Source organism: Silene latifolia, chromosome 8 (genome assembly GCF_048544455.1).
Source record: "Silene latifolia isolate original U9 population chromosome 8, ASM4854445v1, whole genome shotgun sequence".
NCBI lineage: Eukaryota > Viridiplantae > Streptophyta > Magnoliopsida > Caryophyllales > Caryophyllaceae > Silene > Silene latifolia.
In genome coordinates, this window is record NC_133533.1 from 38701499 (window position 1) to 38724095 (window position 22597).

A 22597-nucleotide genomic window follows, 5' to 3' on the forward strand; every position below is an offset into this window, starting at 1 on the left:
ATATTCCGCCTAAAACCAAACCACCTAATATTTGCATGAAAACTGACTCATATAGAGGTTACGCGTTAGTTTTCTTTGACATACAGATGTCACACGGTCAATTATAAGCCATCACCTAAGTTAATTCATTCACGTAATGCTAGTTTTTCGTTCACTTAAAATGAATTAAAACTAAGTTGATGGGATCTTCCTCGTATAACCAAAAATTGAGAATAGTCTTTATCGGTCAAACTCCAATGAATCCCTTCTTCGTCGGTAGGCATAATATGACCCCTTCTACGTCGGGTAAGTTGGAACTGATTGACCTATTTTATCTCAACACTATGGTCACTCGTACGATCCTGTGATTATGGTGGACTAAAGATAGGATTTACGGAAATCTATCGACCAAGAGTTCTTACGGTAGAACTAGCTAAACAGTTGGCTTATTAATTTACGGAAATTGAGTCTTGGGATCATTTGTATAATCCTTGAGGTAGATCGATTATACAAGTGCTATGAGTCTACACGTTAAAATGAATTTTAAAATAGACTTAAATCACCTCGATGCACTAGTAGAAAAAACCCCTATCACGACGCAGTTATCGTGGCGGTTCTAATAGAAATGACGTGAAAAGCCCAATAAATTGGCGGGAACCCAAATTTTATGTTGGTAAGAGGTCTATTGTGGCGGTTTATGTAAGAACCGACGTGATAACTGATACTTTTTATGGCGGTTCCAAATAGAAAACGCCACCATAAGTCAATTGTGGCGGTTATATTAACAACCGACGTTAAAAATGACGCTAAAAGTTAATACTAAGTTACAATTTTTTGGGCTAAAAAACCGCCATTATATGTTTTTGTGTCGGTTTTAAATTAAAACCGACTTTAATAGAAAAAATAAAAAAACCCTCCAAAAACCCATTTACATTTCTATCGCCTACTTCTTCATTTTATAACCCCAAATTAAACCTCACAATCCCCTCAATTCAATCTCCAATCGTCAACTCCATTTTCTCATGCCGCCCTCAACAACCATCAGTCTCCTTGTTTCCGGCTACACCGCGCAATTTCGACCCATTTGTTATCAAAATCCATTTGGGTCTTCAGGTATATTTCATTATATTCGTAATCGATTTGGTCTGTGTCAGGTAGAAAAGACATCGATGGCATGTGATCTGCTGATCGACTTTGTGAAGAAAGGGGTTTGATTTAGGGTTCCAAATTTAGGGATTTTTCGTTTCTATTTAATGGGTGTATGCAATTCATATTCTTGTATTATTATTGTTCTGCTAGTTGATTGTTTGAGTCCCCAATTTTTGATTCCTTCATCCCAATTTTTGATTAGTTTCGATTGATTCTCAGTGAGTAATTAGGGTCAGCCCAGATTTATCTTCACTTTACCTTGTCCTAGTGTTAATTCTCAATCTGCGGTAGTTGATTTCTCTGTTTCCCTAGAATTTTCCGCCATTGATAGACCTGAAGGTATCCCTTCTCGTATCTCTTCTTTATATATTGGGATTGCTGCTAATGTATCTTCTAATGCTTGGAATCCTTCTATTAATGTCCCTGGTTCAGTTAATGTTCCTGGTACTGTACATGTTCCTGGGTCTGTCAAAGTTATGCATTCTGTTCATATCCCTGAAAACCCCAAATAATGGACTAGTGTTGTCAATGAATCTAAAAAAATGGGTATGAGGCTTTTTCATAGTTCCGATCATGCTAGTAATTCCCCATTGTTGTTGAACTGGATGAGATTAAAGCTGAATTGGGTTACTGGGAGCATGCTTTAATGGGTAATTCGGATTCTCCCATATGTTGTCATAATCACACAGCCGTATTTGTTAATGGTTTCCCATTAAAAGTGTTTTATAATTTTGTTAGGTTATCCATCTAGACATTATGCAAGTGTAGGATGCTTATGGATATGTGTGCTGCAAATTTCAGAGAGATGTTTGTATCAGAGGTGAGTCCATTTTTGAAGCTTTTAATGTTATCTCTAGTCATTTGACATGTAATTATTTTGTTTAGAGTCATGTTTGTCTTTTTTAATTTCTTTTTGGTACATGCAGATCATTATGATGTTAAGATGCCGTGCCATCTTATCCTTTCGAAATTGGCAGAGTAGTGTTCATCTGATGTGCTTGCAGGTCTGTGTCTATTCTTTTATATTTGGCGATGTTTTAGGGATAATAACAGATGATGGCAATGGTTATTCATTCATTAATTTCCAAATTGTCAGTCTTGGATTCTTTGGTAGACCCTCTTCAGAAAACTATTGAACTTCAAGCTTATTCTCAATTCCTCAATAATTATTTTTACTATCAGATGAGGCCCGTTCAGCTTATTCTCAATCCAAGCTTTGTTTCTTTGTTTCTGAAAACGCATTACTCAAGATCTCTAATTGATGGGTTTTTTTCTTGCTAATTTTTTCAGTTACTTTTGCTTCACATAGAGATCTTAAGTAAATTAACTTTAATCATGTATAACTTCAGAATCATGTACTTAGAATTCCTCCAACATATCCCTTACTCCATTCCCCCTTCCTTCCATCCCTTTCCCTTTCTTCCATCTTCCTCCCTTGCCTCCCCTCCTCAAATGCTCTCCATACATACACCCTTAATGTTTAACAGTTTGACAGGAAATGTTCAAGGGTTCGAGAACATGAACTTTCTGCAGTGACTGAAGTAGAATATGGAAATGCTCAAATTGTACCTGATGGGCTAGACTCTAGGCCACCAGTCTTAACGAGTTTCCAGATCAGTCGCTCTGCTGATATTTGTGCTCAGGATGCGGACACTCGACAAGGTAATATCATGTCAAATTTGTATGATTGGCAACACTGTCGAGAGACGCAAAGACTTGTCACTGTTAAATCCTAGATAGTGTCAGTTAATTGTGGTGATTGAAAATAAATGTGAAAAACTATTGTGTTTACTCTTTATGTAAGCAACCTGTTGCCATCATACAAAATACCTCTGTTTTTTATCATGCAGTTTTCATGTCATCTATTTTAAACTATTACTTTTTTGGTATGTTTGAGCACTGCGGGTATTGGTAATGTCACATCCAGGACTGAACTAGTTGTTGATATGGTCATTTCTGAAGAGCCAATCACTGGATTTTTATATAGGATTTTACTTATAGTACTCAGAGTTGAATTTTGAATAAATTTGTCTATGGATTGTTTTAAATCAAACGTGAGAGTGTTCTATATATAGTATCATATGTTAGATGTTAGATTTTAATAATGTAGAGGTTGCTTTTCTAACTATTGGTTTGCTAAATGTATTATTGCAGATTCAACATCAATAATGTCAATTGACGAGATGAAAGTTGTTAAATACGTGTCGGCTATTAAATGTTTCGAGAACATGGAATATTGATTAGTTTATTAACTAAGACATGTATGTGATTATTTATACACTTGGATGTATAATTTTGAACATCGACATTATTGTTCTATTGTTCGGATGATATGCAAGTTCATTCGTTGGCATTCTTTTGTATGCATTGTTTGTTTATTTTGCTATTTGGCTGGTTAAATCTATAGAATATTGCTGCCGAAATTTTGGTAGCAAATAATTTTTTTTTAAAAAAATAATCTATCTATGACGGCGGTTCTTAAGAAAGAAACGCCACTATTAGTTCACCTTTAATGGCGGTTGTTTACTAACAACCGACGTCATAATTACTTTTAGTGGCGGTTTTTTAACAACAACCGACGTTATAGAAAACATGTAGTGGCGGATTATGGTACAAAGTTTTATTGAAATACCTATGGTGGCAGTCTTCAAATCATAACCACCACTATAGATGAGTTACAGTGGCGGTTCTTGTCTAACAACCGTCATATTATATAAGTTTATAATGGCGGTTTTGTATAACAAACGCCACTATAGGGGAGCTATTGCGGCGGTTCTACAACCGCTTACAACCGCCGTAAAGTTTATACGACGCCGCGATAAACGACGGACCCTAAATCTCTAAAAACCGCCACAAAAGGTCATTTATAACCGCCACCGTAGGGGGTTTTTCTACTAGTGATGAGTTGCTTATTTCGTTTTTGTTTTTCTTTCTTTTTCAGTGTAGAACACGATCATTTAAACTGCTAATAACAAAATGGCTGGTCTTATAGACGACCCAATGCCAAGTGCCACATTGGACCGTGAGTCCTGGCTTCGGATCTTCATGAATCAGATGAATCAGTCTACTCGACTGAAGAATGATGGATCAAACTTCGCGGAATGGGAGGCGGCATTACGGAATGCTGCCATTGCTGACGGGAAGCTCAAATATCTGATAGAGCCCATCCCGCCAAACCCAGGCCCCACGGCTGGAGCTAACGAGATCGCCAAGTATAGCGATTTCGCCATGGAAGCGGGTGTGATAAAGAACGTACTCATTTTTGCAATGGAATCCAATTTGCAGAAACGCTTCATAGCCCAAGGTGCAAACAAGATTTTCACCACGCTCACTAGGGAATTCTCGAAAGCACCGAGAATCGTGACCTATGAGCATACCTGTCGCTTCTTTGAGGCAAAACTCCAGAAGGGCCAACCGGTTAGCCCACACATTCTCAGCATGATTGAGAATGTCGAGAAACTAGAGGCACTTGATTGTAAGATCAGTGAGAACATCATGATTGACCGCATGCTTCATTCACTCCACGATGGTTTTGCGCTCTTTAGAGCCAATTACTATATGAATGATTTGAAGAAAAATCCTCATGCACTACACTCCCTTCTCGTACAGACCGAGAAGGACATGAAGTTTAGTGGGAGCATGAAACAGGATGTTCTCGTTGTGTCAAACAAGGGCAAGGGTAAGGGCAAAGCTCGAGGCGGACCTAGCGCAGGTAAGGGTGTCAAGTTTAAGAAGTCGGGATCAGGTAAGAGTGGGCCTGGTGAGTCGAGCACCTCATCAGGCGCGACAAAGAGCAAGACCGGTAACATGGAATGCCACCATTGCCACAAGACTGGGCATTGGAGGCGTACATGTCCTGTATACCATGAGGACATAAAAGCAGGTCGCGTTACTCCTGTTGGTATGTCTTCTTCTTCTTCTTCTTTTATTCATATGATTGAGATTAACCACGCAAGTTACGGAACTTGGGTACTAGATCCTGGTTGTGGTTCTCATCTGTGCAATCATGTGCAGGGGCTCCGAAACATCGAACCCCTCGTAAAGGGTGAGGTGGACCTGCGTGTCGGGAATGGAGCACGAGTGGCTGCCGTCTCGAGGGGAACATATGTGATCCAGCTTCCTAGCGGATTTGAGTTATTTTTATATAACCGCTATTATGTACCCAATCTATCTAAAAACATTATTTCGGTTTACTCGCACTTGACAAACTTGGTTTTTCATTTGTAATAGAGAATAATAGTTGCATTTTGTCATTACACGATATGATTTATGGCAAGGCAGTCTCCATGAATGGAATTTATGTTTTAGATCAGACCACCGAAATATTGCACGTAATGAATAAGAAGTTAAAGGTTGGTGACAAAGATCAAACGTATCTATGGCACTGCCGTATGGGACACATTAATGAGAAACGCGTTAACCAGCTCATACAGAATGGAGCTATCTCGGCCTTTGATTTTCAATCATTTGGCACGTGTGAATCATGTCTCATTGGTAAGATGACTCGAATTTTCTTCAAAGGTGTTGGAATGCGCGCTGCTGACCTATTAGGACTCATACATACGGATGTATGTGGTCCTATGTCAATCACCGCACGAGAAGGCTATAGGTATTTCATCACTTTCACGGACGATTTAAGTATATATGGCTATGTCTACTTAATGAAGCATAAAAGTGAGTCCTTTGAGAAATTCAAAGAATACCATAATCGGGTACAGAACCAACTAGGTAGAAAGATTAAAACACTACGATCAGACCGTGGTGGCGAGTATCTTTCACACGAGTTTGATCAACACCTTAAGGACTCGTGGGATTGTCTTACGCTTAACTCCACCGAACACCTCGGTTGAATGGTGTGTCCGAACGGAGAAATCGAACACTACTTGATATGGTTCGATCCATAATGAGTCACACCGTGTTGCCTCGATTCATTGTGGGGTTATGCTCTTCTATCACCGCTTCTAATACTTAACCGAAGTCCGTCTAAAGCTCATGACAAGACTCCATATGAACTATGGAAGGGAACGGTCCCTAACTTGTCCTTTATACGGGTTTGGGGCTGCGAGGCTTATGTCAAGTGGAGACACGAGGATAAGCTCGGCCCGCGATCGGTCAAGACATACTTTATAGGTTATCCTAAAGGAACATTTGGTCATTACTTCTATTCGCCAACCGAACAACGTGTATTTGTTGCGGCTAGTGCGACATTCTTAGAGAAGGAGTTTCTCGAGAACGCGAAGATTAATAGAACCTTCGAGCTGTCGGAGATTCCAGAACCAAATGCCGAGCAACCATTGGAGGAACCAGTTCCTTCAATCCCGGCTGCGGTTAATATTCCTGAGGAACCTAGGAGGTCGGGAAGAGTCTCTATTCCTCCGGACAGATACATTGGTATGGTCGAGGAACATGACATAGATGACATTCTGCTCTTAACGAGTAGTGAACCCGTAACCTATAAAGGTGCCATGACTAGTTCCGACTCAAAGCTATGGCTTGAGGCCATGCAATCCGAGATGGACTCCATGTATGAGAACAACGTATGGGATCTTGTTGACTTACCTGCTAAGGTTCGTCCCCTTCAATGCAAATGGCTTTACAAGATAAAGCATTCTGTGGAAGGTCAACAAGATATCTATAAAGCACGACTAGTTGCTAAAGGTTTCACCCAAGTGCCAGGTTTGCACTACGATGAAATTTTTGCACCCGTAGTCATGTTGCGTTCCATTCGGATTATCTTAGCGATTGCCGCTTTTCATGACTATGAAATTTGGCAGATGGATGTGAAAACCGCCTTCTTAAACGGTTATTTGGAGGAAGAGTTGTACATGGTACAACCCGAAGGTTTCATCGATCCTGAACATCCTAATAAAGTGTGCAAGCTTAAGCGTTCCATTTATGGACTTACGCAAGCTTCTCGGAGTTGGAATCATCGTTTCGACCAAGTGATAAAAGAAAATGGATTTACTCGATCGGTCGAGGAACCATGTCTATATATCAAGTCGAGTGGGAGCAAGATTGTCTTCCTAATATTGTATGTTGATGACATACTCCTGATTGGGAATGACATACCTCTCTTAACTTCGGTAAAAGTATGGTTGAAGAACCATTTCCAGATGAAAGATCTGGGTGAGGCACAAAGAATTTTGGGCATCCGTATCTATCGAGATAGATCACGTCGGATGTTATCTCTCGGTCGAGTCTTATATAGACAAGATTCTAGAGAGATTCAAAGATGACTAACTCCAAAAAGGGGTTTCTTCCTATGGCTCCAGGGGTGCATTTGAGCAAATATCAGGCACCAAAGACACCGGAAGAGAAAGAGCGCATGACCCAGATTCCTTATGCTTCGGCTATAGGATCAATCATGTATGCCATGATATGCACACGTCCGGACGTGGCATATGCATTGAGTATGACGAGTCGATTCCAACAGCATCCAGGTGAATCACATTGGATGGTTATCAAGAACATTCTTAAGTACCTACGGAGGACTAAAGATTGGGCATTGACTTATGGAGGCGATCAAAAGCTATGCGCAACCGATTCTGATGCTAGCTTCCAAACGGATCGAGATGACTCGAAATCTCGATCTGGATTCGTTTTTACTCTTAATGGCGCTGCGATCACCGGAAGAGTTCCAAACAAAGTGTTACAAAGATTCTACGACCGAGTCCGAGTACTATGCCGCGTCACGAAGCAAAGGAAGCGATATGGATGCGTCAATTCTTACAAGGACTCTCAGTAGTGCCTAGTTCGAATGACCCGATCACCATCTATTGCGACAATAGAGGTGCCATCTTCCAGGCTAAGGAGCCTAAGTCTAGCAAGAAGTCTAGACATGTACAACGGAAAGCTCATCTAATCCGAGATTACGTGGAGCAAAAGGAGGTAGTGATAGAAAAGATTGCTACAGATGATAATATAGCAGATCCTCTCACTAAACCATTACGACAAGATAAGCATGAAGGGCATGTTAATTCCATGGGAATTAAACGTGTTCCTGAGTTGTAGTACTCTTTTATGGATTGGATTCATTTTCTTGTGTACTCTATACGACATCATCGTTTTGATATTTATATATTTTGTTTTTCATGTGGAGTATCATACGACAATTTTTGAACACCACAAAGTGAACTGAACAAACATTATATTATGGTCCTTAATTGCCCACATGAGCTGATAACTCGGCAATTATTTTGTGACGTTGGTTGATGGTGGGTTCAACGAGCCATAAGTCAAACGGTTGGTGACCAATCACGAGGCGAGTTATACGGATATCTCGTAGGACACAATTGTGACAACGACGTGGAGTCCTAAATGTTTTATAACATTCGTTGCCAGGTCGTGGATAGGACCCCCATGGTGATCCTAAGAGTCGATTCTTTTGACTATCGACTGTCTCTTGAGATTAAGGCAGATTTTGGGTGACTTTGGTTTCTTTCTCACGTTCATCCGTAACAGGGGCCAAGTAGATTTTTTCTGGTCATTTCATGTTTGTGCTTAGATCGGCGAGTCGAGTTGAAGGAAATATTCACCTTTATCGTGCTCGATATTTCTCGGGGCCACTCGAGGAGTCAGAATCGAAATGCATGGCCATGCTCGAATACGGATTCGTTTTATCAGTTAAGTTACTCTCTAGTCGGGGAAACCAATCTTGATACAGATCGATTGCAAAATACGACCTTTGCGGATGCGGATCTGCGAATTGTTTTACATTGAGTGGGAGAAATTTTAAATGGATATGAGAATCGGTTATCGCACATACACTTGTACGGACAAGTGGGAGTTTGTTGGAGCCGGTGTCCTCCAGTTTAGTGCGGATAACGTTATTGCACATACACTTGTACGGACAAGTGGGAGCTTGTTGGGGCTGGTGTCCTCCACAGTTAGTGCAATAAAATATAAATCTCTAAAAGGATCAAAGGGTATACTTTTTTATTATTATCAGTTGGTCCACGTTTATCAATAACGGTTGGCTTGCTAGATAAGTTTGACGTTATTGTCATACAGATGGCGGTGATCAACTGGTCCCTAAAAGTCACACCTATAGGATACGTTTGAGAGATGTGACGGTATGAAAATACAGTCATGTTGATGCCTTATATGACTAAGCAGTTAGTCGGAGTTACTGACTAATAATTAGTCAAACGCGATGTTGAGATAACTATTTAATACAGATTAAATTATACTGGCTAAAGTGAATTAAGCAGTTAATTCATAAATTGAATATAAACGATTATATTTAATTAATGTATATTGAATTAATTAATTATACAATATTGTCATTGTCGGACATGTATTAATATGTCGACTAATTCATGTTACTAGTCGATGTTTTATTATCCGATAACGAGTGACGATTTATAATTAAAATCCGTCATATACATTTAGCAAAATTGAGTCGGACCACGAGTTAAAATAAGGAGAAAGTGGAAAGCCCACTCCCTCCCCTAATACACGGTTTGGCCGAATGAACAAAAGGAGAGCTTCTTTTGACCTAATTCATTTCATTTGCACAAAAAATTAGGTTTTTGGAGCATTTCTCTCTGAAAACCTAGATCTCACATCAGAAAAACTCACAAAAACTCTCTTAATATTGCAAGGCAATTAGAGAGTAATTTCTAGCACAAGGGGCATAGTCTCAGACGGTCTTGGGTGCAACGATTAGGAGGAAATCTATTTTGATTTCTGTTCTTAGGCCGAAATTCACAGGACCCGAGGTTGATTCTTATTCCTTCATCGTTTCTCTTGTATTTTTCGTTTATGATAATTAATCACATGTTAAAATTTCGTTATAGTCCTTAATTTTAAGGGTTTTATACGGATATTACCCAACAGTCTCGGGAATAGGGGTTTCGACTGGGATTTCAGGAATACGAATGTCGTCCTCTTTGTAGGACTGATCGGATGACTGTGTTGAGCTCGCCGTCTCGACGTCAAGTATACTCAAGTCTTCTACTTGACCCACTTCTTAATTAAATTTCCGTCTGTAGCGAAATGTCCTCTCAGGTTCTGGATCTGGAGAAACAAGTTCAGACCTGTAAGACCTGGGCATAAACGAAACTAACAAGAGAAGTGTGAGAAACGGTCTCAAGGAACTGAAGTTCCCTAAGACAAAAGACAAACTAAATAATAAAACAAGCAGGAAATTGTTGCCTCCCCGGCAACGGCGCCAAATTTGATAAGGGCAAAGTCGTCTTCCCTAAATCAAAGTAAAACCTATGATACTACTAACAATAGCTAGTGGCAAGAAAGGTATCGAATCCATAGGGAGGCTGCAAAGTCTAGTTTGCTTACTAATTAAGTCCGTCTGAAAAGTAACAGTTTCTTGAAGATTTTGATTGTTTGTATCTAAGTGACTAATTAAGCAAATAAATAAAGTTTGTAAGCAATAGAGATTAAAAGTCTAGGGATTCGGGTTCGCTAAGTTGATTATCCGGGGATGCAATTTAGTGAATTAGAAGGTCAACCAAGCTATCTAAGGTCACAAGATCTGTCGATTCAATTATGCCCTTTAGATTCAGATTAACATGCGATCGCTATAATTAACCTTTACCTATCTGATTACCGTAGCCTATATTGAATATAACCCGGTCGGTGAAATATCAATTCGCTATACTAATTAGAGATTCAGGCCTAAATCAAATAATTAGAAGAAAACAATAATCAAACGATAACTTAAGCGGTCTTACTAATAATTAGTTCATTAATCCCCTTTTAATCGACCTAGATCCCCCTTCTCCCTAGATGAAGGATTTAGCCACGCATACTAATTAAAATAACAGCAATAATAATTATAGAAGATATGATTGAAAGCATAAAAGAAATAAGAGATACTAATAATTGAACAGAAACTCAATTGATTGATAGTACATAAAGATAAACAAAGTACCGTAAATTCGGATTCAAAGAATTCTAAATCTGAATGCTAAGAAAGTTTTCTTACTGCTAAAAAGTTCTTCTAAGACTTCTCTAGGTATGAAAAGCGTAACCTAAATTCATTCGTCCGAGTACATATTATAGAAATTAGGTAAAATAGAATATCCGGAAATAAAAGACACGTCAGCCGGTTCAGGCCGAAACTAGATCGACTTTGGTGAAACTCGATCGAGTTTGGTGAAACTCGGTCGAGTTTGGCTTCTGGTCTTCGGTTCTTCGAACAAATCCATGTCAAATCTTGTCTTTATCTCCTAGAAATCCGTGCCATGCAGCGTGTGTCCTATATGCCATCTCTGCGGTGCTCCGGTGTGCTCGTTTGCTCCACAAATGCATGATTCCTGCATTTACACACTAAAATGCGGTAGTAACTAGATTCTGACTTAATAAGCATGTAAATGGCATAAAATAGCACGGAAATCGTCTCAAATAATATAAAGGGGAGGCATAAAAGTGTATACAAAAATGACTCATCATAATCACTTTCATTTATTTATCATGTTTTGCTTTGTTAATATGGTTGACAACCTTATTAGCATGTTGAACTTGATAATGAGTGAGTAGTCTTCTAGCTAGGATAACTCTCATTAGACCATGCATATAGTTGAATAGGAAGGATTAAGTCGACTTGTAGTTGTTGTACAATCTAATCGATTCGGCTCCGGGACCCAAACCTTCTTAGGGATTGTAAGCTTATACACCAACTCGTTCCATTCACAACAATAAGTGTTTGCATATAATTGAGAACATGTTTGTATGATCAACTCTCATGAATCCCCTATGAACCCATGACACCCTAGCATTTTTAGTTATTTGTTTACATCTTCATTTTGTTTTATTGCTTGTTTTACTTTATTGCTTTCATTAGTTTAGAATCATCAACCCAAACTAATTGTGACAACCCTTAGCACAACTATAATTAGATTGAATAATTTGAGTACCCCCGTCCCGTGGATCGACCCCGACTTGTTTGCTATGCTAGTAGTTGGGTATAAATGTGTTTGATGGCGGACAACGACCCGCTCCATCAAAATGGCGCCGTTGTCGGTGACGGTGTTATGTATTTGAATTGTTCTTTTGTCTAGTTTTAGTTGTGCTTCTTTTTGAGGGATTTTGGTTCCTTGAGAGTTTTAATCCTTGTACTTGCATTATTTCATATGTTTAACATGTCTACATTCACTTTTTTCCAATATGAAAATGAGTCATTTGATAAATATATTGAAAGATTTGAAGATTATATGACTCATGCTTGGCATCATTGTTTTACTCTTTTAAATTATGAAGCATGTTGTGGTGTTTATAATGGCATGAACCTTGTAACTCGCAACTTGGCATTTAACTTGAGTGGTGGTAGGATATGTAAGATGAGTTGTGAGGAATTTTGGGAATTTGTTGAGTTCATGACCATCCAATGTCTTAAGCAAATTGTACATGACATCTTAGAGAGTGCCAAGGAAGTTATGGAAGCGATAAAAACCACATTTCAAAAATTCATTGAGGAAAACTATGATTAAAATGAGATTTGTGAGAATGAGACACCTTCCTATAACCTTGAGCCAACCCACTATGTCTACAAATTAGCCCCTCCTTGGGAAGATGGAGTGCTAGATGAAGAGAGTGATGATGAGGAGGAGTACATTCTTAATTCTGAAACCAATGCTTGGATACCGTCATCCTACTCTTCTTGTGTAACAATGAACCCAACTTTCATGGAACTTGATGATTATGGGCAAAGTGAGAGTGAGATGGATGAGAGCTAGAGTGAAAACTCACCCTTTAATTTGAGGATAACATATTAGAGGGAGACAATTGTGTTAAGCTTGGTGAGCTTTGTTATGACAACCCCTTTGATAATGGACCTTGTTGGGATGAGGAATATGAGGACATTTAGGAACCCCAAATAGACACCCCTGAAATCACCTTAGATGATAATGAAAGTACTTGCATTGAATGTGGTGATTTTGACTATTTGGAGGAAGAGTTGAGTGAATTGCCAACCAACTACCCATTTCATGTTCTTACCATCCATCACATCTCTTATGATTTTTGTCATAGTATTCTTGACATGCTTGTTCGGTATATTACTTGGGCATTATTTCATTGCATAATCTTGTGTTGTTATCCATGCCTATTTATATCTCATTCCCAAGAATTTGACCGACTTCTACGTGCTTTGAGTGCTAGTGATAATTTTCTATGAAATTGTTTATTGACAATATTTGGTTTGATGGAGTTCCTCAATAACCATTAACTTGTATATATGCATTTAGTGTAGATTTGCATTCATTTAATAAATTGCATGAGAGATGAAAGGGAGGGATCTTATATTTTGATTAAGCTTTTTGAATGAAATTGATGAAATTGGGAAGATAGCAAATGTAAAGAAATGAAGAAAATGGAGAATTTGGGTTTATGCATATCCTACTTATCATTATAAAGGTGTTGGGTCGAAAATTGCTTGAAATCTGTGCATCCCGACAACAACCCGTGCGGATTGAAGGACAAGAAAAGAGAAAAAGTTCTCTGCTCAAGAATCCGGGCATTTTTCTGAGAAAACGCGTGTCCCAGAGCTTCAACCCGAGCGGGTTGAGGCTTAACTCGAGCGGGTTGACCCTGAAATTCATATTTTTCTCTCATTTGGCTCTTGTCATTGCTAAGTATGCATCCTATCTACCATCTGCATCCCCTACAATGATTGTAAGAACCCTTTCTTTCCCTATCTCTCATGTATAGTTGCATTTATGTAGTTGCCTCATGATTAAACCCCTTTCTTCCTACATTAGCAATATTGTTTAAAATCGGTTTGGGGAGGTTAAACCATGAAGCAACATACATATATCATATAGTTTAGGCTTGCACTTATATTATATTTCACATTGCATTTACATTAGTTAGCTCATATAGTATAGTGGCATTGTAATATATTTCATATTATTAGATTAGTTTGCATTGTAATATATCTCACATGATTCATATAGTTAGTTGCATATATACTAGAATTCATGCATAATCACTAATGACCAAACCTATTCATTTCTGCACTAGAAATAGTGTTTAAATCGGTTTGGGGAGGTTTGATCATAGGTGACCATAGCTCAATAGCATTTAGCATGCATCATTTAGTGTAGTTTAGATTGCATTCATTTGTTATATATGTCATATAGGATTGCATTTAGTTAGAGCATGCATTTATTCATATCATTGCATTTATTTCCATAAATTCAAAAATCCAAAAAACATGTACTTTCTTTTTCATTCCTACTCCTACATGTACATTGAGGACAATGTCCAAAATAAAGTGGGGGATGAGAATTTATATTCCAAAAATACAAAAACATGTCTTTTTATTTCATAAACAAAAAAACCATAAAAAATTGAAAAATTGAAAAACCAAAAACATGTTCATTCCTTTACAGTGTAGAATTGTATATTTTGTATATACTTGTTTGTTTGTTTGTCTGTCTATCCTTTTTCACATTGATCGACTACGCCACATCCGAGACATGAGGATTATGAAGACCGCATGGTATGATCTTTCCAATCTCCTTTTTCCTCTTTGTGTTAATGACTATGTGGCTTTATTTTGATTGATGCGGTATTTACCAATGTGAATTTAGGGATTGCATTTAGCTTATATGGTATACTAGTTGGTAGAAGCATATGCATTAGGTTGTATAAATGCTAGTTGCATCATGGCATATAGTTGCATTTAGGAAATATTTTGTGAAAACATCTATTTGGGAAACTTGACAAGTGTATATAGGCCCTTGTAGATACTTTTTCTTCTTGAGACTTTGCTCACTAGAATACTTCTAAAACACCCTAGGATGTGTCATTCTAGTATCCTTTGACCCATGGATTAAGACCTAGTCAAGAGTACCTTGTGGTGTGATAACTCTTTGGCTACCGTTTATTCCAAGGTGACCCTTGAAACCATGCAATCATCTTCCATATTCTACCACACTTTGTCAACAAAAGGGAATGGGCACAAAAATTATCAAAATTTGAGTTCAAGAATCGAAATCAAAATGAAAAAGTTTGCAAAATGCATCAAAAATAAAAGAGGGGTACCAAAATAAGAACTCTTATGCTTCAAATATAAGCACCCTCGTTACAAATTAGGGTGACTTTGAAAATTTTCAATAGAAAATGCAAAAAGTTGAAAATTGTCAAGTATTGAAATGCCAAACATCAAAGAAATGGCAAAAAGAAAGTGTTCTCAAATGTCAAATGCCACAAGAAATTGGAGGGAAAAACAACAACAAAATCAAACTCCCATATAAAACTCAAATGCAATTGATCCCTTTATCCATCGAATCCACTTTTGTGCATGGTAGAGAGGGGACGACCCTTCTTCTTGTCTAGGCAAGAAGGGGAATTCCAAGATCCTCCAGTGTTTCTAACACCATAGGGAGTCTACTTTTGACGAAAGCATTTAACAATTGAGGACAAAGGTAGCCTTGCTTGACACAACTTGGAGGTGATTTATTGGTATCCTTCTAGGCTTAGTAGTTTGAAGAAACCATATCTATGATGGAATGTGTACCCTTAGATTGCTTCCCTTTTAGATAATTTCCGCCATTTAGATGAGGAAAGTGGCTATTCATTTTTGTAGATGCATCCATTACTTGCTTTTGTGTGCTTAATGCTTGGATGTGTCGTCATTTTGGCAAACCCCACCTTGCCTTGCAAGAAGGCATCCTACCTCATGGTTGTCTTGTTGTGAGTTGAAGGGGCGGAGTGAGACCCGCTAATTGTCTCATATCGGTTATATTATTAGGATAGTTTAAATAAAGGTCTAGTTCTAGCCACCTCTTTACTCCGGACGAGCAAAGGTTCGGTTTGGGGATGTTTGATGTGACTCTTAATTGCGCACATTTAGTCCCTTAATTGAACCTATTTTTATCCGTCAAATTCTTTCTATTTTGCTTTCCTAGTGCATTTTATATGTCTTATAGGAAAGGAGATAATAAGGCGGAATTTCCGTCTCTCGCGCATATTCGGAAGCTTGTTGACGATCTTGGATGGACTAAGTATAAAGAGGAGGCAAGAATGATGACCAAGGAAGTAGGAATAAAGAGTATATAGAAGCATCATAGGCTTAAAAGCAAGAAAAGGGGAAACTGCAGCTCAACCCGCGCGGGTCAAGCTCAAGTAGAGCGGGATACAGCTCAACCCGCTCGGAACAGAATCAACCCGCTCGGGTTGAGGCTCAGAATGCGCATTTTCCACACAGGACGAGCAGATTGCCTAGTCCAGATCCGAGCGTCCCGAGCATGAGACAAGCGGATCATTGGCCTATGATCCGAGCGTCTTCTCTGCAAGATGGGCGGATCCCTTGGCATAACCAACCGTGCTTCAAGCTGATCCGAGCGGATCGTGGTAGGACTAGCAACGTGATATGCGCATTTCCTTCGGGACTTGCATTTCCCTACTCAGCACTTAGCAATGCTATTTACTAATCTACCCTTGCTTAACCTAATGATGTACCACTATAAATACGCCATTTGTAATAATCAAGGAAAAAAAGCCCTTTTAGTACCAAGTTTTTAGATTAGATTAGGAGTAGATTAGAATAGACTATCCTTTAATCTTTCCACAAAATTACACATTAATCTTTTCTTAATTATTGTTCAAGTTTATTATTGAGTAATTCAAGTTTATTATTGGGTAATTAAAGATTATTGGGTTATTATTAGTGAATTGACAACTCTTCATCAATCAATCAAGTTTTCTTCTATTATTCTTTGCTTTATAATTTGGAATCATCTTCATAGGTATAATTCTCTTTACCCTTGTTTAATTATTGTTAATCACTTTCATTTATTTATCATGTTTTGCTTTGTTAATATGATTGACAATCTTATTAGCATGTTGAACTTGATAATGAGTGAGTAGTCTTCTAGCTAGGATTAATGGGGAATTAGGGGAAACCAACATTGGAAATGATTCATACTTAATATAATATGCTTTTATAATTTATTTGCTTGCTTGTTGTGATTTCAACTTATGCACATGTTATGTTTGATGAAATGCGAGCCTATGAATCCTTGCATTTTTTTATCCATCACCTATCTTTTCAATGAGGCTTGTAAGCTTATACACCAACTCGAGCCTCATTAGACCATGCATATAGTTGAATAGGAAGGATTAAGTCGACTTGTAGGTGTTGTACAATCTAATCGATTCGGCCCAGGGACTCAAACCTTCTTAGGGATTGTATGCTTATACACCAACTCGATCCCATCACAACAATAAGTGCTTGCATATAATTGAGAACATGTTTGTATGATCAACTCCCATGAATCCCCTATTAACCCATGACACCCTAGCATTTTTAGTTATTTGTTTACATCTTCATTTTGTTCTATTGCTTGTTTTACTTTATTGCTTTCATTAGTTTAGAATCATCAACCCAAACCAATTGTGACAACCCTTAGCACAACTATAATTAGATTGAACAATTTGAGTACACCCGTCTAGTGGATCGACCCCGACTTGCTTGCTACGCTAGTAGTTGGGTATAAATGTGTTTGATGGCGGACAACGACCCGCTCCATCAACGTTACCAGTTACAATTTCTGTATGTTTTATGACTTAAACTGTCGTATTTTGATATTGTTAAATTGGTGTATTCATTTTGGTGTTTTTAGATGTTGAGCAAGTTGTGACAAATGAGCCGATTGGGCTATCAAAGGCTCAAGGGAAGAAGAAAGTTGTGGCGGGAGAAGGGAAAGGAAAGGGAAAGGTTTTGGCTGAAGAGGAAGATATTGATATGGTGAAGCCGTCGTCGTTTGACCTCGGGCTTGATGATATCGGCGGTCCAACTCAGCTCAACCAGCCGCACCAGAGGCAAAAAGGCCACCGGCAAGAAGTAGTAGTCTAGTGTTTGGGTGGTTTATTTTAAACATGATGTTATGGCCTTATTTTGAACATCGTTTGCGGCCTTCTTTTGGACATGGATTGTGATTATGTTAATTTATATGTAAACTTATGAATCGCTTTAGCCATCGTTTATGGCCTTATCTAGGACGTCTTTTGGATTGTATTGTCATAAATAATACATGTATGGTAAATGTAATTTGGGAATTTACTTTTTGATAACTGTTCCCACAAATTGACACTATGTTAACTATTATGGTATTGTGACATTTTCTTAAAGAATGTGGAAAAGTTGGGAACTTACTTTTCGACAAATGTTTGCATTTTCAATAATTATGTTACCAAATCGTAAATGGTGACATATTTATCACGGATGGAAACATGGCTTTCAAAGTTCAATGCCATCAACAATACATAAACTATTTGTTTATATAGATGATAACATATCGTCCAAGGCTTAATACATAACTTATATAATGTCAAGTGCTATGAAATGGTGTAATTTTCTTCAAAAATGAAAATATAATAGGCAAAAGAACGTAAACATAATGGTGGCATGAATATTATTTAACGATTTGTTGGCATACTTGTCCATAATTCCCAACATTATTACAAAATGATAAATAGTTAACCACATAATGATTTTAAAGTGACAAATAGTTTGAGCACATGTATTTGGCTTATCACTTAGCAATAGGCCAAACATATATTACTAACAATCTATTAAACCATGGGTGATTTTCAATCCCGTACTCGGTCGTCATTCTCAGCCATGTCGCTTCCAATTTTGATTCATTAGAGCAACCATTCAGGCATTTGTTGAACATATTTTGGAATGTCCTATCATGCTTAGCTTTAAAGATCCGAACTGAGATATGGCATTCTGTTGGACATACGCTTTATGGGTATATTTGCTCATGATAGAAGACAATGTTACCATATCGAGCTCAGATGTTTATAATTCAACAGTTGCTTCAAATGATTACTTATGTTCTTCATATGGTGACATATTATAATTTAGCTCCCCAGTTCATCAATACAATATGTCATCATATTTGAGATCACTGTAGACATTTGAATAATCAAATAACGTTATGTGAAATGGTTACATACACTGTTATTTTAGTCACATATTAGTATTGAAGTCAACAACTTCATCGATTTAAAATGTGACCATATTTTCAATAAATGTTAACAACCGGTTAATCTAATAAGGTTATGTAAAAAATGATTAACATATAGTGATATATGTGTCACATATTGAAATTTAAGTAAACAAGTCCATTAATATCACATGTCACCATTTGTTGGATTATTATTGACAATCAATTAATCTAATAAGGTAATCTTAAATGGTAACATATACTGATATATTAACATAAATATTGCTCAAACCCCATGACAGGGTGATAGTGATGTTAGGCCCAAAATCTGGGTATGGGCTGACCCAGGGAAGCAGCATCAGCGTGCGGTGCAAGGCACGGGTCTTGAATCCGTGTGGAAGAAGTATATGGAGACTCTATCACTTACCATATCCAGCGGAGGAAAGTCCTATTCTATGTCAAATTAGGAATAACTTGGAGGAAAAGCAAGAAACCCTAGCTGAGCAAGCTCCACTATATAAGGGGCCTCAATGCAAAGAAGGAGGATCATCGAAAAATACAAGAAATATACTCTAGCCCCCATAGCATAACACACGAACTGTACTTCCTCTCAAATTATAGTGAAAATCTTGGTGGGATTCCGTCTCCCTCCGCGGTTGTTTCCCAAATTGGGTTTTCCGCGTCACCAAAATTGCTTGTGTTATTTATTTACGTTGCGCATTCAAGTTATCATACGACAAACAAACAAATCGTAATTCAGGCCTAACATTAAGACCGTTTTACCCTAAATTGGTAGAAATTTACCAAAACAGTTTGGCGCCCACCGTGGGGCATAGTGGTCGTCTTCGTTAATTGGTCTACATAGTAAGCACAACATGTCCGGATACCAAGAAACAAGCTCAGGCAACGCAGGCGGTGCCCCAACAACACGGGCACCATCTCCCACAGCAGCAATGGCTCGCACAACCCCGATTCAACCCTCCAGTGTCGTCCAGATACCAGCCGTCAAGCAAAGAAAGTTCCCAGACAGCGGCAAGCCCATCTTCGGAGAGAGTCCAGGCTAGAGACTCGGGGGTCATCCAGGGACGGCATGGAATTCCCTAACCTGAGAAAGGAGCACAATCTAGGCAACAGGCCCAGGCTCCTCCGAGTCCCACCAGCATCATGATAAACGGATTGGACACTCTAGCAAGGACAATCCGGACAATGCAGAACGAGAACAGGAGCATGAGGTCCCAGATGGAAGAAGACAACAACTTCCTCCGAGCCCAGATCAACGAGCTAAGAAGCCATGCTGCCAATACAGCCCCTTGGATGCAGGAAGATAGATCCAAGGGACCCCCAGGAGAAGTCAGGGATCGGAGGCAGACACGGACGCTGCCACGCGACATAGCAACCAGATTGGACATGGACACAACACCACAACCAAAAGGAGGCCTGGTCCCAACAGGACTGGGGGCACTGACGCCAGATGGCGAGCCGATATGCCAAGATCTGACACCTATGTCAGATGCAGAAGGACATAAGCAGAGCAGAATGGCAGCTGCAACCCCGGTGACCAGAGCTCCAATCACAAACCGAACCGAGTATACATGAGAAAGCGGCGTGGCCGCAGCAGCATCACAAATACACCAACCGGCAATATCAGAACAACGAGACCTCATAAGAGCGCCAGAGCGCCAGCCACCAGAGCACCAACGACCCACCGGGAGAGAGGCGTACATAGAACAGCAGTACCAGGAACTACGCAGCCTCCTCCGGAGGGTCCCAGGGATGCCACTACCCATGGAGATGGCCGCCCCAGAAAGCTACGCCGACTCGCCTTTCGCTGACGATATAGCCGCAGTTGCCTTGCCAAAAGGATTCAACGTCCCAACAATGACTCTCTTCGATGGAACCACAGGCCCATGCGACCATATTAGCCAGTTTAAGCAGAAAATGATGGTGACTACGGCAGCAGGAGCCTCGAAGGAGGCATGTATGTGTAAAGGATTTGGTTCAACCCTAACCGGAGCAGCGCTACAATGGTTCGTCGGTTTACCTAACAGATCCATATCTTCATTCGCTGATTTGGTCAACACCTTCAATCAGCAATTCTCTAGCAGCCGCAGGACACCGAAACAGCCAAGTGATCTGTATAGGATCGTTCAAGAAATAGGCGAATCAATTAAAGACTACGTCACCAGGTTCAATGCAGAGAAAGTCTCAATACGAGGCTGCGACACGTCTACCGCCATCAACGCCTTCAGGCAGGGCCTGGATAAAGAATCGGATATCTACAAAGAATTAACGATGCATCCTTGTGAAAGATTCGAAGAAGTACAGCAAAGAGCTACAGCGGCACTAAGATTAGAAGGATATACACAAGCTAGTAAAGGAATAACAAACTTCGACAAGCCTAATAGGAAAATCTCAACGGAAAAGAAAGACGAACGAGCTAAGCCATATAGCAGACCCAACATCAGCATAGTAGCAGAAAAAACCCAGCAAATTGACGACTCACAGCATCCTCCCAAGTTATCTGAGTACGGGTTCAACACGGGAATGGAAGGGCTGTTGAAAGCATTAAGAGGATTAGGTGATCAGGTGAGGTGGCCAAAGCCTCCTACACAGAGTCGACCCAATGACGACAGAGACAGCAGCAAGAGGTGCGAGTGGCATCAGGATATCGGGCACAGAACAGAAGACTGCTACAGGTTGCGCAAGGAAGTAAAGTTCCAGGTACGCAGGGGAAACCTGGACCACCTATTATCACGTGGGGGCAAGTAGGACAGGAAAAAGGCAGCAAATCAGATGCTTCCTTTTGCCCCACCCATATGCACGAAAATTATTAACGTGATAACAGGCGGATCCGAGCTATCAGGTTTGACATACTCCGCAGCCAAGAGGAAAGCCACCGAAAGTAAAGGGGATCATCCAGAAACTTCATACAGAGTAAGCCAGAACAATCTACCCTTAGTAACTTTCGACGAAACTGACATAGAAAGCGGCGCAGAACAACATGATGATGCCCTAACAATAACATTGTCCATTGGAAATTGCACTGTATTTTAAAGCATTAGTAGATACGGGAAGTTCGGTGAACCTCATTATGCTGGAAACTCTCAAAATTATGGGTTTCGATAAAGAGAATCTGATAAAGAAGTATGTACCCCTAGTGGGATTCAGTGGCGAGACAGCACATTCGGTAGGTGAGATAACCATCCCAACATATATTGAAGGAGTTAACAAACTGGTGAGGTACTTAGTCATTGAGGGCCCAACTACTTACAACGTAATACTAGGGAGACCGTGGCTACATCAGATGAAGGCAGTTCCCTCAACGTATCACCAGTGTCTAAAGTTCCCAACACCATGGGGCACCGTCACAGTGAAGGGGGATCAAGAGGAGTCCAGGAATTGCTACGCTCAAGCCCTGAAGGCTACAACCAGGCTCCCCTCATAGCAATTACAGGACCGGGGCACCTCGAAAGAATACAGGGAACCACCCTCGGATGAACTAGACCAGGTCCACCTGGACGAGGCGCACCCGGACAGAACAATGCTGA

General features: G+C 39.5%; 2 protein-coding genes across 2 annotated transcripts; both read left to right on the forward strand.

The window, feature by feature from the left end:
* Positions 1-915: 915 nt before the first annotated feature.
* On the forward strand, positions 916-3481 carry LOC141594294 (uncharacterized). Its single transcript, XM_074414405.1, has 5 exons — positions 916-1092; positions 1867-1948; positions 2055-2132; positions 2616-2790; positions 3283-3481. The coding sequence occupies exons 2-5, from the start codon at positions 1898-1900 to the stop codon at positions 3366-3368; spliced, it is 390 nt and encodes a 129-aa protein (XP_074270506.1). The 5' UTR covers positions 916-1092; positions 1867-1897; the 3' UTR covers positions 3369-3481.
* Positions 3482-20834: 17353 nt separating this feature from the next.
* LOC141595068 (uncharacterized) lies at positions 20835-22103 on the forward strand. The gene is made up of 2 exons (XM_074415038.1): positions 20835-21770; positions 21819-22103. Exons 1-2 carry the CDS (start codon positions 20835-20837, stop codon positions 22101-22103), a joined length of 1221 nt encoding a protein of 406 aa, XP_074271139.1.
* The last annotated feature ends 494 nt before the right edge of the window (positions 22104-22597 follow it).

What these genes read in the sequence shown, in the direction of transcription:
- LOC141595068 (XM_074415038.1), top strand. Translation starts at nt 20,835, where the DNA reads ATGGAGATGGCCGCCCCAGAAAGCTACGCCGACTCGCCTTTCGCTGAC. An exon ending in GCAAGGAAGTAAAGTTCCAG is followed by an intron (nt 21,771 to 21,818) that starts GTACGCAGGGGA and finishes GGGGGCAAGTAG; the next exon opens with GACAGGAAAAAGGCAGCAAA.
- LOC141594294 (XM_074414405.1), top strand. Translation starts at nt 1,898, where the DNA reads ATGCTTATGGATATGTGTGCTGCAAATTTCAGAGAGATGTTTGTATCA. An exon ending in GAGAGATGTTTGTATCAGAG is followed by an intron (nt 1,949 to 2,054) that starts GTGAGTCCATTT and finishes TGGTACATGCAG; the next exon opens with ATCATTATGATGTTAAGATG. An exon ending in GGATGCGGACACTCGACAAG is followed by an intron (nt 2,791 to 3,282) that starts GTAATATCATGT and finishes GTATTATTGCAG; the next exon opens with ATTCAACATCAATAATGTCA.